The 14,023-nt window shown below is 40.3% G+C and overlaps 1 protein-coding gene across 5 annotated transcripts in view; it reads right to left on the reverse strand.

Moving 5' to 3' along the window:
• TSC22D1 (TSC22 domain family member 1) overlaps nucleotides 1-13,822 on the reverse strand; it is a 143,120-nt gene extending 129,298 nt beyond the window's left edge. For 3 of the 5 annotated variants that reach the window (XR_004384609.1, XR_004384610.1, XM_032873982.1), the window contains exon 1: nucleotides 10,358-13,821. Coding sequence is in view for 3 of the 5 variants with exons in the window: in XM_032873982.1 (XP_032729873.1) it covers nucleotides 10,358-13,212 (2,855 nt within the window). In the remaining 2 variants the exon portion in view is untranslated. Of the gene's footprint in view, nucleotides 1-10,357 lie in introns of all 5 variants that reach the window. The other 2 variants (XM_032873980.1, XM_032873981.1) reach the window with 2 other exon arrangements.
• Nucleotides 13,823-14,023: the final 201 nt, after the last annotated feature.

A 14,023-nucleotide genomic window follows, 5' to 3' on the forward strand; every position in this document is an offset into this window, starting at 1 on the left:
AGTATGATAATTTTGAACTCTCCTACAACTACTACTCTTACTGTTAAATTGTTATAGTCTATGAACAAGCTAAACAGTACATAACACCCAGTAGTAACTCAATATTTAATCAATGACTGAATAAACGAACCAGATTGTTTTCTTCCTCTGTGAATATGGAACAAAAGTATCCTATCAACTTTAAGACTGCTAGGACTCAAGGGGATATAATCTATTTCAAAGTACTTTGTTAAAAACAAACCCCCCAAAGTCACACAAGAGTAAGATTTCATTACTATTACCAGTAGAAATGTATCATAGCCATACCACAGCAAAAATCTGCTAGATATTAAATTGCATGTTTATACCTTCAAAGCATTCCTAACTAGTCAATATGCTGTTTATTACCATGTGAATGAATGTCTACTAAGAAAGCCTAATACTGAAGAAATCAGATAACTAGACAAGCTGGGAGAGAATGAAGTCTCATCACAGTGAGCAATTTTATAATCAATCCAATCACAACCTACTCAGAAAAGGAATACTCAGGCATGTACCCAAGGTATCAAAAGTTCCCTAACCTGAGTGGTGAGCTGATAGTATAAAAATAATCTAGAGTCCTGGGAAAATAAGCGGCTATCACATCTGTCTTAACCTCATGCAGCTCAGAGTAACCCTTTACTCTACGGCTTCCTGGATGGGGAAGAGCAATACCATCCACACCATGGTAGATCCATACACACCAGGATTTAAAGTTAATCCTAAATAAAAATCAATAAAAATTTACCATAGTAAATCTTCTCCCCAATCAACACAAATAGGGTTTTCAGCCAAGCAACCAGGTTTTAATATGGAGAGGTCCCTCTCCTAACGGATGACCATTGCACTACAACATCAGATTGTACATTTTCCCTTCTGTTTTTAATTACCCAACCTTAAGAGTAAAGACCTCATCTCTTAACACTTTTTTATGCCCATTTAATACCCACTCACAGGTAATCAATTAGTTTAGCTAATTCTGATCACTGCCAAACCTTTTTCATCTGCCTTTAATTAATCCATAACTTACCTGTTCAATAACAAGTAACCATAAGTAAAATATTAGTTAGGAATTTTAAACAAGTAAATAACTCACTATTTACTAAACTGTTTAATAAGGAAAGCTCTCAATACAAATGACATTTTTACAAGTTAAATGGTTATATTTTCAACAGCTGAAACTGTACCAAAGGACTTCCAAGACAATAGTTGGATACTATTTAAGCTTCATTATATATTGAGATGAACAAGTCAAAAGTTGATAAAGAATTCTGATATTCTAATTTTCAAATAAATAGGGTTTTTTTGGTCTTAACCAAGTTGGAGAACTTTTATTGGCATAAACAAAAGTAAATACAAAACAAGCAGAAAAACACGAAACAAAATGCTTGTTACAAGCAACAACTAAGACTGCTCTTTCGGCTCATAAACACAGCAAAAAATAATCAATTAATTCTGATTCACCTCTATTAAAGGAGGAAACAGTGATATCACATGGTCATCTAAACAGAATTTATTTACCTTCCAAATATACCATAACAATGATTTTAAAAACATAAGTTGTCCTTATCTTATGCCACTTGGCTTCATTTATTCACTAAGCAGATTTTTACTAAGTATCTGTTTGTTAAGCACTGAAATACACTTCGGATATGTAGTAGCAAATCAAGCATCCCTGTCTATAAAGCTTAAAATCATCAGATAATCTCTCTCTCTCTCTCTCTCTCTCTCACACACACTACAAACTGTAATAAACATTATAAAAGAACATTATTAACAAAGAACCAGAGTTTAGATTGCTATGTCACAGAAGGCCTATCAAAAAGTGACCGTTAGTACACATGTGATGAGCCCCAAGTAGTGTATAGAATTGCTCAATCACTATATTGTACACCTGAAACTAATACATTGAAATAAAAATTTTTTTTTTATAAAAACGTGTCAGTTAAACTTTGAGGAGGAATAGAGGACAGGTGACACAGGAGATGCTTAGGCTGAAGAACGTGTGCTTGACCCTAGAGGAAGAAGTAAGAATGAATGGCAACTTGAGGAACTGAAAAAAGGCAGTTGGAACACAGAAAGCAGAGGGGAAAGTGGCACTACATGATGCCAGAGGTAAACAAAGGCAAAAAGTAATTACTTTCAAAGAGAGAGGAAGGCTTTAAAGGGTGTTGGGCAAGTGAGAGTTCTGAACAGATTTTTATTTTAAGAGTATCATTCTGACTACAAGATATAATATAGGAGAAACACGAGAATGTATGCAAAAGGCTAGTGAGGAAACTACTGTAGTACTTTAAGAGTTAAATACATTAGACTAGAGTTGGAGCAATGGGAGGAGGCGCAGCAGATGAATTCAGAATATATTTTGTAGGTTAAGGTCAGGATGTACACGATGAGAAAAAGGGGAGGTTATCAGGAATGACCCTTAAGTTTCTGAAGTGAAGAACTAGTAAGAAATAATAATTATTAAAAAGAAGACAACAAAATAGAAAGAAATTTGAGAGTTCAGGTAATGAAGAGAAACTTTGTACTCTGTTGAGACTATGAGAATGCAAGTGGAGACGCTTTATGAAGGCAGAGAACAATATCACCCTAAAGCTAAAAGAAGTGTAGGCTAGTGATGTGCATTCAGAAAACTGATAGCATACAGACTGTATTTAAAGCTACAGAGCAGATGATCACTTAGGGAAAAGGCAGTAAGTGGGAAAAGGACTCAGAAATCCAGAGAAACTCCAACACAGAGTCGGACAGAATAGATGAATCTGAGAGACACTGAAAAAAGGAGCCAGAAAGGTGGGAAGAAACTAAAAAGGAGAGCCCTGAAAGCAAAAGAGTGTTTCAAGAAGAAGGAAAAATAAAAGTCAACTAGGCTCAATAATGCTGAAACGTAAGATTTCTACATCAAACTGGTGAGGAAGAATTAATGGGGGGAAGGACATGTGAATATATGTGAAGCTAGAAAACAAAGTCAACCTAGAATCTAAAATTAATTATAAACAGTTCTTTAAAATAATGTAAACATGCAATTCATGTAATCTCTTTTAATGAGCCATTAAAGCATATTCCTACCATGACACGCTCAACACGGTGACGCAGCAAAAACCAACCACCAGAGTTCCAACATTGCAGCATGCTTCTAATATTGCAGCAGAAGAGGTCATGCATTGCATAGTTCATAATTTTAAATTCAACTTCCTAAACAAGAACCAAAATCTAACTGTTGCCTCACAATTCTGAAGCCAATGCTACAAAAACTGAATTTAAATTAGAAAATTAAAAGTTTTCCTGAAAAAATAATTTTCATACAACTTTGAAAAGAAAAAAAGTATTAAACTTAATTCACTTATCATTTGCATGTCTACTGCACTCCAGGTACATCAGTTGTGATGCCTTTAACCACTTCTTTCCTCACCGAGGGCTTAGAGGCAAACAGCAGTATGTTCTACGGTAATTCTACTTTTGCACAAATACACAAATCAAAGAAGCCTTCCTTTGTTCAGGTTTTCAGCTACTCTTGTTTATGGGCATTACACTTCCTTCTTGTTGGCTTCATTAGTAGAAATACCAAAAGACTTTTAATTGGAAAAATAATTTTTAATATTAGCTGTTGTGCTGCTATGTGTGTAACCAGAGACAACTCCACCTCTCTAACTACGCTTCAGTTTATTCACCAGTATAAGTTAACCCATAACTTAAGGAGTTAAACTTAACTCACAGGGTTGTTGAGTTGGCTTAATGTGATAATAAATATTAACTGAATCTAATCCTAACATTTCTAATCACTTCTATGAACTGAAATACCGAGTTATATACTATTCTTATTTCTACTGAATATAAGCCAAGCAATTCCACTCTTAAAATTTATGTACTTATTACAGATCAAACAAAATCAGATCAAAAAAAATAAAGTCATTGGAGCAATGACTTTATTAAAATTAGCATCATTCTTTACATTTAATAGTGCAGTGTTGGGTACAGTTAAGATGGGTATATAATGATAGTAAACACATAATTTATACTCCTTTTCTAAAAACCCACTAAAATTACCCCAAAAATGAATTTTTTAAGCTATAAAGACATAAACCCACAAAAATTGAGAGAATGGGTAAAAAGACAATAGCAACGAAAGTTTGGAAGCTGGAAAGCAGATGGTTGAGTGACAAATGACTTAGCAAACACTAGAAAATCAAATCTTTAGCAAACAGTGGAGAAAGCCAAGAACAAACCCAATTTAAACTGTAAAATCCCCAAAAGACTCAGCAATTGGCAGTACCACATACATCTGAAGTGGGATATGGGGGAGAGAGGGAGCTAAAATAAGGAATATTGTTTAAAAGTCTTTTTAAGAAGTAACCAGCTCCACTGATCCCTACTGTTCTTCCTCAATCCCAACAAAAACCTGAAAATATATTGTCTGGAGAATACCAAAACACCGTATCTCAAGATTGAGAAAATCAGGTACAGCCGCAGGCAGGAAAACATACTAAAACAGGGTGACTGAGCGAAGAAATACATATGGGGATGCTAAGACTCTCCCAAGACCTTTTACCCAACTTCGCTCCTGTCCCCCACAACCTTCACCTCCAAGCAAAAAAGAGCCTTCTACAGGGAATCTAACCAGCTCAAAGGAAATACGTGAAGACACTAACATCAAAAAGTCCTCCAACCAAACATCTAAGCCTGGTTACTATACAGTAAAGGCTAACAAGTATCACTGAGGATTTCTAATTATCATTTTACTTCCCTATTCACAACACAACCACCAACCATCTAAGGTAAGGCTACAGAACATGAAAGATAAAGACCAAAGCAAATACAAACTAAGAAAACAAACCTGGAAGACACTGATCACACAAGGAGAAGAAATCTTTAAAAAATAATAATAATAATAATGTTTATATATTCAGACAGATAAAAGAATATATTATTGTTATTACAGCAAGATACTATTTCAAAGGAGCAAAGTCAAAAAAGAAAAGCTGTGGAAAACTAAATACATAACATATGAAAACTCAATAGAAGTAGAGCAAAAAGAAAATGAGATGGAAAATACAAGAAAATTAGAAAAGAAATCAAGAAGGTCCATTATCCCAATAAGAAGAGTTTAAGAAACAGAAAATAGAAAGAAATAATCAAGACCTCGTTCAAGAAAAAGTCCCAGAATTAAAAGATGTTTCCATACTAAAAGAGCACACCTAGTACTCAGCAACATGGATGAAAAGAGACCTAAACAAGGATCCATGACTATAAAATTTCCAAACACTGGAAACAGATACAATCTCAAAAGCTTTCAAAGAATTAAAGAGAGAGAGAGGAATAGAGAAAAGAGTAAATAAGGCAGGAAAAAAGGAAACACACACACAGGTGACATACAATATTTGGAAATCAGAGTGATTTCAGACTTCTCAAAAGCAATATGGAAGCTAGAAAGCAATGGAGCAAAAGTATAAAATAATACAATTTTACAGGTAGTATTCTTAACCTAACCAAATAATCAAATGAATTTCAGGGTAAACGGAAACCTTTTTTTTTTTTAAGATCTTATTTTTAAGTAATCTCTACACCCAACATGCAGCTCAAACGCACAACCCCGAGATCAAGAGTCGTATGCTCTACAGACTGAGCCAGGCAGGTGCCCCCTAAAACAATTTTAAAACATCAAGTAAGCCAAGAATGAACAGGACATTGATCACTGCAAAATGGAAATCCAACCACAGGAGAAAGTGAAAGGAATCCCACAATAATGGTTGTGTACAAAGTCTAGAAGACAGTCCAGAATGGAGGCCAGAGGGACAGGAGAGACTGCCTCAGGAAGATAAAATTGGTAATAATACCTGAACATTTCAAGAGACATTTGACAAAAAGTTGAATTAGTGATAATTACAGCAAAAACTAACCCAGGGGTGGAGCAGAGACATTGAACTTCAGCCAGATCACCCTATGATAAAGCTAACAGTCAACTAGTCACACTGAGACTAGATAAGCTCTTTCCTCTCCTAATGTGCAGATGTGCAGATGACCAAGAATTACCAGACATCTGAGGAAAGGCTCTATCACAAAAGGCAAAGCAAAAATAGGAAGAAAGGCATACAAAATTGGCAGAAAGGCAATTTGGAGGAAACAGATGAAAACTTCTGGGGGGGGGGGGCTAACATTTCTATAGGTTAAGTAGTATAGAGAAATATATATTCTATATATTCTAGTACATTATATGCATTAGATAGCTGGGATGGAGTGGAGGGAGGCAGACAAGTACAGCACATTGTATAGGACAGGAAAAATGGTATTTTACAAGAATACTGAATTATCAAAAGTGATGGAATTATAGCTATTAAGAAGGGTACCAGGAAGTAAAGGAGATCAGCTGAGTAGGTGATAACGAAGTTAAATCTTCATTTTCCAAGGAAGTTAATAAAACCGAAACACAGAGTATTTTATTTAACAGACTATACAGAGCATGTGAGTTAGACATAGTTCTAGAGGCTTTCCAAATTCATTTTCTGTAACAACCCTATGAGGTAGGTACTACTATCCCCATTTTTAAATGAGCCAAATGAGGAGGCATAGAGAGGTTAAGTAGCCCAATATTACATAAAACAGTTGACAGAGGAAGATTCAAACCTAAACAGTATAAACCCAGAGCCCATGCTCCTAACCATCTAGCCATGTTGCATATCCAGTAGCAATATAAGCATGTTGTTTACAAACTCGGAGGTAAACAGGACAATCATCTAAATTAAAGTGACTGCTTTTGGGTAAGAAAAATGGAAAGGGGGAGGTAGGAAGCTTTTGTTTGTTTCAATAACCATGTAAATTACTTGGCCCTTTAAACTCTGCAGGTACAACTTAAGTAAAAATTAAAGCCTATAATTTAGAATTTTATAGTTAAAATATTTTATCTAATGGTACTATCCTCAGAAGTAGGCAAAATGAGTACTACTCCTATTTCATAGATAAGAAGACTTTCATTCCTCTTTAATAAAAATTTGAGAGCCTACTACGTAACAGGTATTGTATTTAGAAAACAGGTATCAATTCACCTCAACGATGAGGTTAAAGAGGTGCAAAAAAGCAAGTTTTTCTTCTTTTCTTTTCAATTTATTACACAAATTATATGATCCTGCATCTCTAACAGTTGTGCTTATGATGAGACAATATAAATTTTAAATAATGACGGAAAAAGCAGAGAAAGGTCTGCTCATTAATTCACTCAAATATTATTTAGTTCTTGAGGTGCCTGGGTGGCTCAGTCGTTAAGCGTCTGCCTTCTGTTCAGGTCATGATCCCTGAATCCTGGGATCAAGTCCCACATGGGGCTCCTGACACAACGGGGAAGCCTGCATCTCCCTCTCCCACCCTCCTTGCTTGTGCTCCCTCTCTCACTGTGTCTCTGTCAAATAAATAAATAAAATCTTAAAAAAAAAAAATTATTTAGTTCTTGCCCTTGAGGAGCTCAGAGTCTTATGAGGAAGACAGGTAAACATAGTAACTGAATGTGTGCAGCACATTAAATAGAGGAACACCAAAAAATGTTTCAGAAGGAACATCTGAGATAAGTCTTGAAGAATGAATAGAAGTATATAGATCAGTGTGAAATACCGGTATCTTCCCTGTGTTATAAAGGTAAGTTCATGTTAAAAGCTAAAATGAGACAATAAGATCTTTTTAATGAGAATGAATTTTAAAAAACAAAATAATCTTAATGCCTGACCCATGTTTCTAATTTTTATAGTCTTGCCCAATGATCAACTGAAAGCATTTTTCACATGCCTAATGAACATTTTAAATTTTAAAGTGTTAAGAGAATTATTTTAGAAACAGACTACAGAATAATCTTTCATTTGCCTTACCACCAAAATGCTTCATTGTTAACATGGTTTTTTAAGTCATAATACTGAAATTATAATGTACGCCCCCCTTCCTCCCATGAGAGAAATTGGTGACCAAACCCCAGAAGATGCATGTGACACGGAAGCTGTCATGGGAAGAAAAGGTAAGAAGAATTTTTTTAATCATTATCACTTTTTTCTCTAGTAGATAGTCTCAAATTCCCTACCAAAGGCAAATTTAAAACATTTCTTTTTCTTTAGGGATAAAAGAATAATTTGCAGTAAAACACCATAAAGAAAATAATATATACATGTTTATCCTTATTGGCCTTTATAGGTACTTTAGGGGTGACAAATTTTGATTTTTCAACATTTAAAGAACACCTACGAAACAAACATTTTCTGGCTTTGATGTTAACTAACAAAGTTTCAAATATGTAGTAAATTCAAAACAGGCAGAGTCAACTCAGGTTACTTTACACCAATACTTAATCATACTTCAGTATCTCTTTTTGTCCCTTTATTTCCAAACCTTTCTACACAGCTTGCCCCTAATTAATCTTCATCTCACTTACTATATAGAAAAATTAATTTTGTACTAAATATCTTAAACTGGCCTCTATCCCTACAATTAAAAACCTAGTTCTAAGTAGCAACATCTGACTTTAATTGTCTGGAAAAGCAAGTTGTGGAAAGCTCTATCACGCCCTACCACCAGGGGAATAAAAAAGGAGAAAGTCATGCCAGGAGACCACAAATGGTAATTAACAAAAATCATGGCAGGTTTCAATTCAAAATGTGTGGTTTTCATTTGTGTATTTCATCTATCTTTTATTTCTCTGAATTTAGCATCTACATAATACACCTGATTTTCAGGAGTTTCACTCAATCATGCCCCTTAGATTTAGAAAACATTAATATTTGGGACAAATAATTCTTTAAAATTATAGTGACTATTAGCAATTAGCATATGAAACAAATAAAGTTTATCATTAATTATAACAGGACTACTAAGGAAACTACTACCTCTTAGAAGAGGTCTAACTCTTAAGTTCAGTTTCGTATACATGATACAGAACACATTTGGTTAGATAACAAGTTTTTAATTACATGACTCCTGGAAAAATTTTAAAGAAACAAAAATCTTGAAAGACAAGATTTTAAATTATTTCAATTAACAATGCCTTTACCTTACATCTTTTAAGGAACTAAAAAATATATATATCATGAAAACCTCACTGCAATATTTTACTAAGACTGCAATTCTTTTGAAATACCCTCAATTTCTCCCAAGTGAAAACCACAAGTACACATTTAGAATATAAATTTCCAATTGGGTCTGATGAAAGTTCAATCACAAAAATCTACAACTAACACTAAAATAATTAAATGTCTTTAGAGTTTATTCAAATTTCGATGGTTAAAATGAACAGCCTTTGTCATTAACGCCTATGATACTCTTTTGATCAAGGTTAGTCACAGACCAGCAAATCTGTGAAAAGAACATTCCTTTAAAAATCAACTTTAAAGCAATGTAGACTCATTAGAGATTTCACAACTTTTCTAGGCAGTTAGCTTAAAAGACACAATTTGATTCAATGGCGTGTTTGGAGCATTATTTCCAGTTCAATTACAAAAACACTGGATTAATACTGTATTTTTGGCTTTAGGTATTTTTTTGGCTAAGAAGGGAACAGGTGGAATACATTATCTGGAGAACAAAGTCTTATTTTCAGGCCTCTGTAAATTCAACCCTCTAAGACTTTCCTTACTTTTTAAAATGGCTACCACCTTGATCTACCATACAAAAGGAAAAACGTACAGGATACTACTTTCAAAGATAAACCTGGTAATTTTGACAATGTATACCCTCCTCCCCCACAAAATACTTTTTAAGATTCCCATTCCTGTTCTGGTCAGTTAAAATGACCATTAAATAAGTACACAAAAGTTGGTCAATTACAGTATAAGGGCAACCTATATAACCCAGACTAGGTCATCTTTTTCCTGTAATGTCTGACTAGGAAAAGCAGGTAACATTATCTTTCACAGACTAAGATCAAACACAGTAGAAGTGAAAAGGATTGTCCAATCTAGTAAAGGAGAAACCACCGTGGGAACCACAACCCCCCCCCCTTAAGAGATGATCGTAAGGATTTTAGAAATTCAAATGACTAGATTTACTATTATATGGGTTAGTAAAAATTTTCCGTTCATAATAAATCCCTTTAAAAAGCATTTCATAAGTAACAAAAACACTTGGTGCCCCCAGACCTATACTTTCTGCTCAATAACTAGTCTGTTACATATTACTTGCACCCACCACTTGCTATCCACTCTGAAACCATTCCACCACTATTGCTCTAGAAAACTTACCACGAAAACGCATTTTCACATACAAAAATGAAAAAATAGGTAATGCTTTTGACAAATGTTGTGCAGATATATAGCTACTAAACAGATTAACTTTGAATCTGTTGAATGTCTGCAGAAACACGGCAGGATCTTACCTCTCATCCTCGCCATCCACCAGGGGTGTCGTCAGCGGTAGCACCTTCAACGGGAAAAGAGAAGCAGAGGCTGCTAGGCTGCTGCTACTCCCATCTGAGACTGCTGACATTCCCCCACTGTCACCACTGATAGTCTGAGGTAAGCCAACTAAGGAGGGTTCCGCTGGGCGCCTGGCATCTTCAATTTGGCTTCCAATTGCCTGAGCTAATGATTGTGCGGAGAACTGAGTAGAACTTAGTGGGATCTGTTGTGCCAAAGGCAGATTTATATTAGTTGCTATCAAGGGAGGTTGGCTAACACTTTGAACCAAACTGCCATTTTGAGTGGCAGGGGTTTGTGCTATATTCTGTGGTGGAACCAAGTTTGTTGGGGCAGAAGGCATTCCAGAAGGACCGGTTGAACTAACCTGATTTGTAACAGAAATACTACTAGCAGAGGGCAAAGGGCTAACTGCAGGCAACGGCTGCGAAACTTGAGCTACTGATTCTACTCCTTGAGGCTGGGGAGGCACAGTTAACAAGGTACTTTGGGGTGCAAGGACCAACTGTTGAGGAAGGCTTGAAGCACTAGTTTGAACTCCCTGATGAATAATCGCAGTTGGAGCAGGTGGGACTATCTGTGAAGATGGAGGAGCACCTTGCGGAATAACTGAAGGTGTGACTTGGGTAGACGGTCCCTGCACTGCAGTAGGTATGCTCGCTTGTTGACCAATATTTGCAATCTGACTGCCAGGAGGTACAACAGATACGGCCGCCTGAGCCTGGCCAACAGGCTGGCCAGATGCCCCTGCAGGTTGTGCTTGGATTGCTGCGGGCTGCACTGGCAGCTGGATACTCTGTGGCTGGGCCGTAGGCATCGCTGCTGTTCCTGCTCCCACTCCAGCAGCGCCGGGCTGTCCCGAGGACATCGCTGTTTGGAGAATCGGTGGCTGCTGTACGTACTCTGAAGCGGGATTCTGAGTCACTGCTTTGCCATGGCTTGGGACCATCTGCGCAGAAACAGCCGGTTGCTGCTGTCCATACTGTAACTGTTGGGGTGGGGCCCCTGGAAGGGGAGCCTGCACTGGAGGAGCCGTCTGAGGATATGGCAGTTGGGGTTGAGCCAAACTGGAAATGGAAGGCTGCTGACCTAAAGCTGAAGTTACACCAACCACGCTAACAGGTGGTGGCTGGATACCAGCGGCAGCACTGAGCGTGGCTTGCAGAGGTACTGGCTGAAGACCTTGCTTTTGAGGATAGCTCAGTTCTTGAGGCTGTAATTGTACTTGCGTGATCTGCGACTGAGAGATACTTGGAGGACCAGAGCTGCTGAAATCCATCTGCTGAAGAGCCATACCTTGAAGAGTCGGCGGCTGCGGCTGCGGTTGCACCACCACAGTCGGGGCTCCCATCTCTCCACTTCCCACACTCTCTGTGTAGTGACTCAGTGTGCTGACACTACTGCTCACTGAGCTCCCACTAGTGCTCTCCCTCTCAGAAGTCACTTCTGCTGGGTTTTGCTTTACTGTTTCCACCACTTTATTCATCGCCACACCTTCTGCAGCAGGTGCAGCATTGTCTTTCTCATAGAACTCGGTGCAAGTCCATCTACCTTTTTTAAAGGGTTCGGAACTAGAATCTAACTTCACAACTCTGAATCTGGACGTGTTAACTGTTGGCTGTTGCTGCTGACTTGAAACAGATCCCACAGTCATCCCTGCAGCTGCATTAGGGGCACTGTTGACAACAGCGGAGGAAGAAATAGTACCATTGCCCATGCCACTCAAGATATTCACATTAACACCGCTAACTCCAGGCCCCACGCTCACACTAGCAGCACTAGGAATATTGCTTGCATTTACACTAGCATTACTAAGCATGCTGCTTGTCACACTAGGATTAAAACTACCCACAGCAGTAATGTTAACAGTATTCATTGTATTCGTGCCAGTAACAGAACTTATACCTATACTGCCGGTAGTACTTGGAGCACGGATATTAGTCATTACAGATGCAGGTGAGCCACCCGATGAGACAGCAGAAGTTGGTGCAGCTGGCATAACACTGTCAGAGCTTCCCGTGGCAGAGAGTTTTCTGGATACTGGACTCGAGGGTGGCCCTCCGGGAATGGATGTACTAGCCACACCAGCATGGGATGGATGGTGGTGCCCATGGTGTAGGTGGTGCCCGTGATGAATGTGATGGTGATGATGGAGGTGGTGTGGATGAGCATTCCCATTGATCACAACATTCTGTTGGGGAAGGTGAGGCAAATGAGGCTGCGGAAGGTGGGGCTGGTTGGGAGAAACTGCCCCAGGTGTCTCAGCTTCCTGGAAGTTATTCAGAGTCTCTTCTGAGGAGCTGCGTTCAGGCTCCCCCAAGTCAGTAGCCCTGGAAAGTGACACATCAAGGATCTCGGAAGAAGACAGATCTTCCGTGTGAGATTCGTCCAGATCATCATAGCTCTCAGTGTCCTCTGCTATACTGTTGTTAGAGCTGATGCTGGCGGAGATCTGAGCCGGGGTAACGCTCGTTATCTGGAAGCCACTTTTCTTTTTCATCTGAGTTCCGCCTGGCGCAAGAGGCTGTGCCTGCAGCTGAGCCTGCGAAAGGAGGTTCAGGCTTTGTGGAGGTGGAGGCTGTGGTCCCGACGTAGAAGATGCTGCAGGAGGTGGCGGCTGGAGCAGCGACGGAGGCGGAAAATCCTCGGAAGATGTGGCACTACTACCAACGCCGGTACCTGCTGCATTGAGAGCAGAGGCGCTGCCACTACCGCTGCCCCTTCTAGGGAACATTGCCGGGTGCGCCATCTTCCTAGCACTAATGTCTGCAGCGGCCGCGGCCGCGGCGGCGGTGGACTCAGGCGGCTGGTGCATTGTGTCGGGTACCGGGGGGCGGAGGAGGCGAGTGCAATTTCCTTCTGCACCGTAATCTTTGTATTCAAGACGCCGGGGAGGAAAACGGGACCTGACGCTCCGCCCGGCGCGGTTCCTCCTCCTCCTCCTCCTCCTCCTCCTTCCTCCTCAGCCGAAGGCGCCGGCCGCTCCTGCCTTCGAGGGCGAGCTTCGGGAAGGGAGGATGAACGAGGGTGAACAGGGCGGCCAGGGACCCGAAGGGGGGACCCCTTCAGTCCTTCGCCATTCACTTTCCCCTCTAGTCTCACACCCCCCTTTATATTCCGCTTCACGTGGGGTGCGGGGCAGGAGGGAGGGGGGAGACAAGGCAAGGGAGAGACAAGGGGAGGGGGTGGGAAAACCGAGAAATGCCCACCTTCTCCGGACAACTCAGAAGCCACCTCAACCCCTCCTCCCGCCGCGGCGGCGGCGGCCGCTGCAAAGCCCTCCCGGTCGCTCTGCACGAAGGCAGCGCGGAGCGAGTGTCGCCTTCCCCTCGCCACCCCCAGCGCCGCCGCCGCCGGCGAGCCCCGAGCTCAGTGTCGCTCAAACCTCCCCTCCCGGCCCCGCTGTCCCCGCTTGGCCCTCCCCCCACGCCCCTCGGACCCTTTCAAACCCCCTGGGCTCGCGGCGGCTGTTCCGTGAGCAAACGCTGGCCGCGGCTGGGGCCGGGGAGGCGAGGCTCGGAGTGGGGCGGCGGCGGCGGGGCGCCCGGTACGGTGAGCCCAGCAACGAGGCGCAGGCGGGCGCGCAGAGACGCCGGGTCCTCGCGGAGCACGGCCGGGGCGCGGCG

Source organism: Lontra canadensis, unplaced genomic scaffold, assembly GCF_010015895.1.
Source record: "Lontra canadensis isolate GAN:19392208 unplaced genomic scaffold, GSC_riverotter_1.0 scaffold51, whole genome shotgun sequence".
NCBI lineage: Eukaryota > Metazoa > Chordata > Mammalia > Carnivora > Mustelidae > Lontra > Lontra canadensis.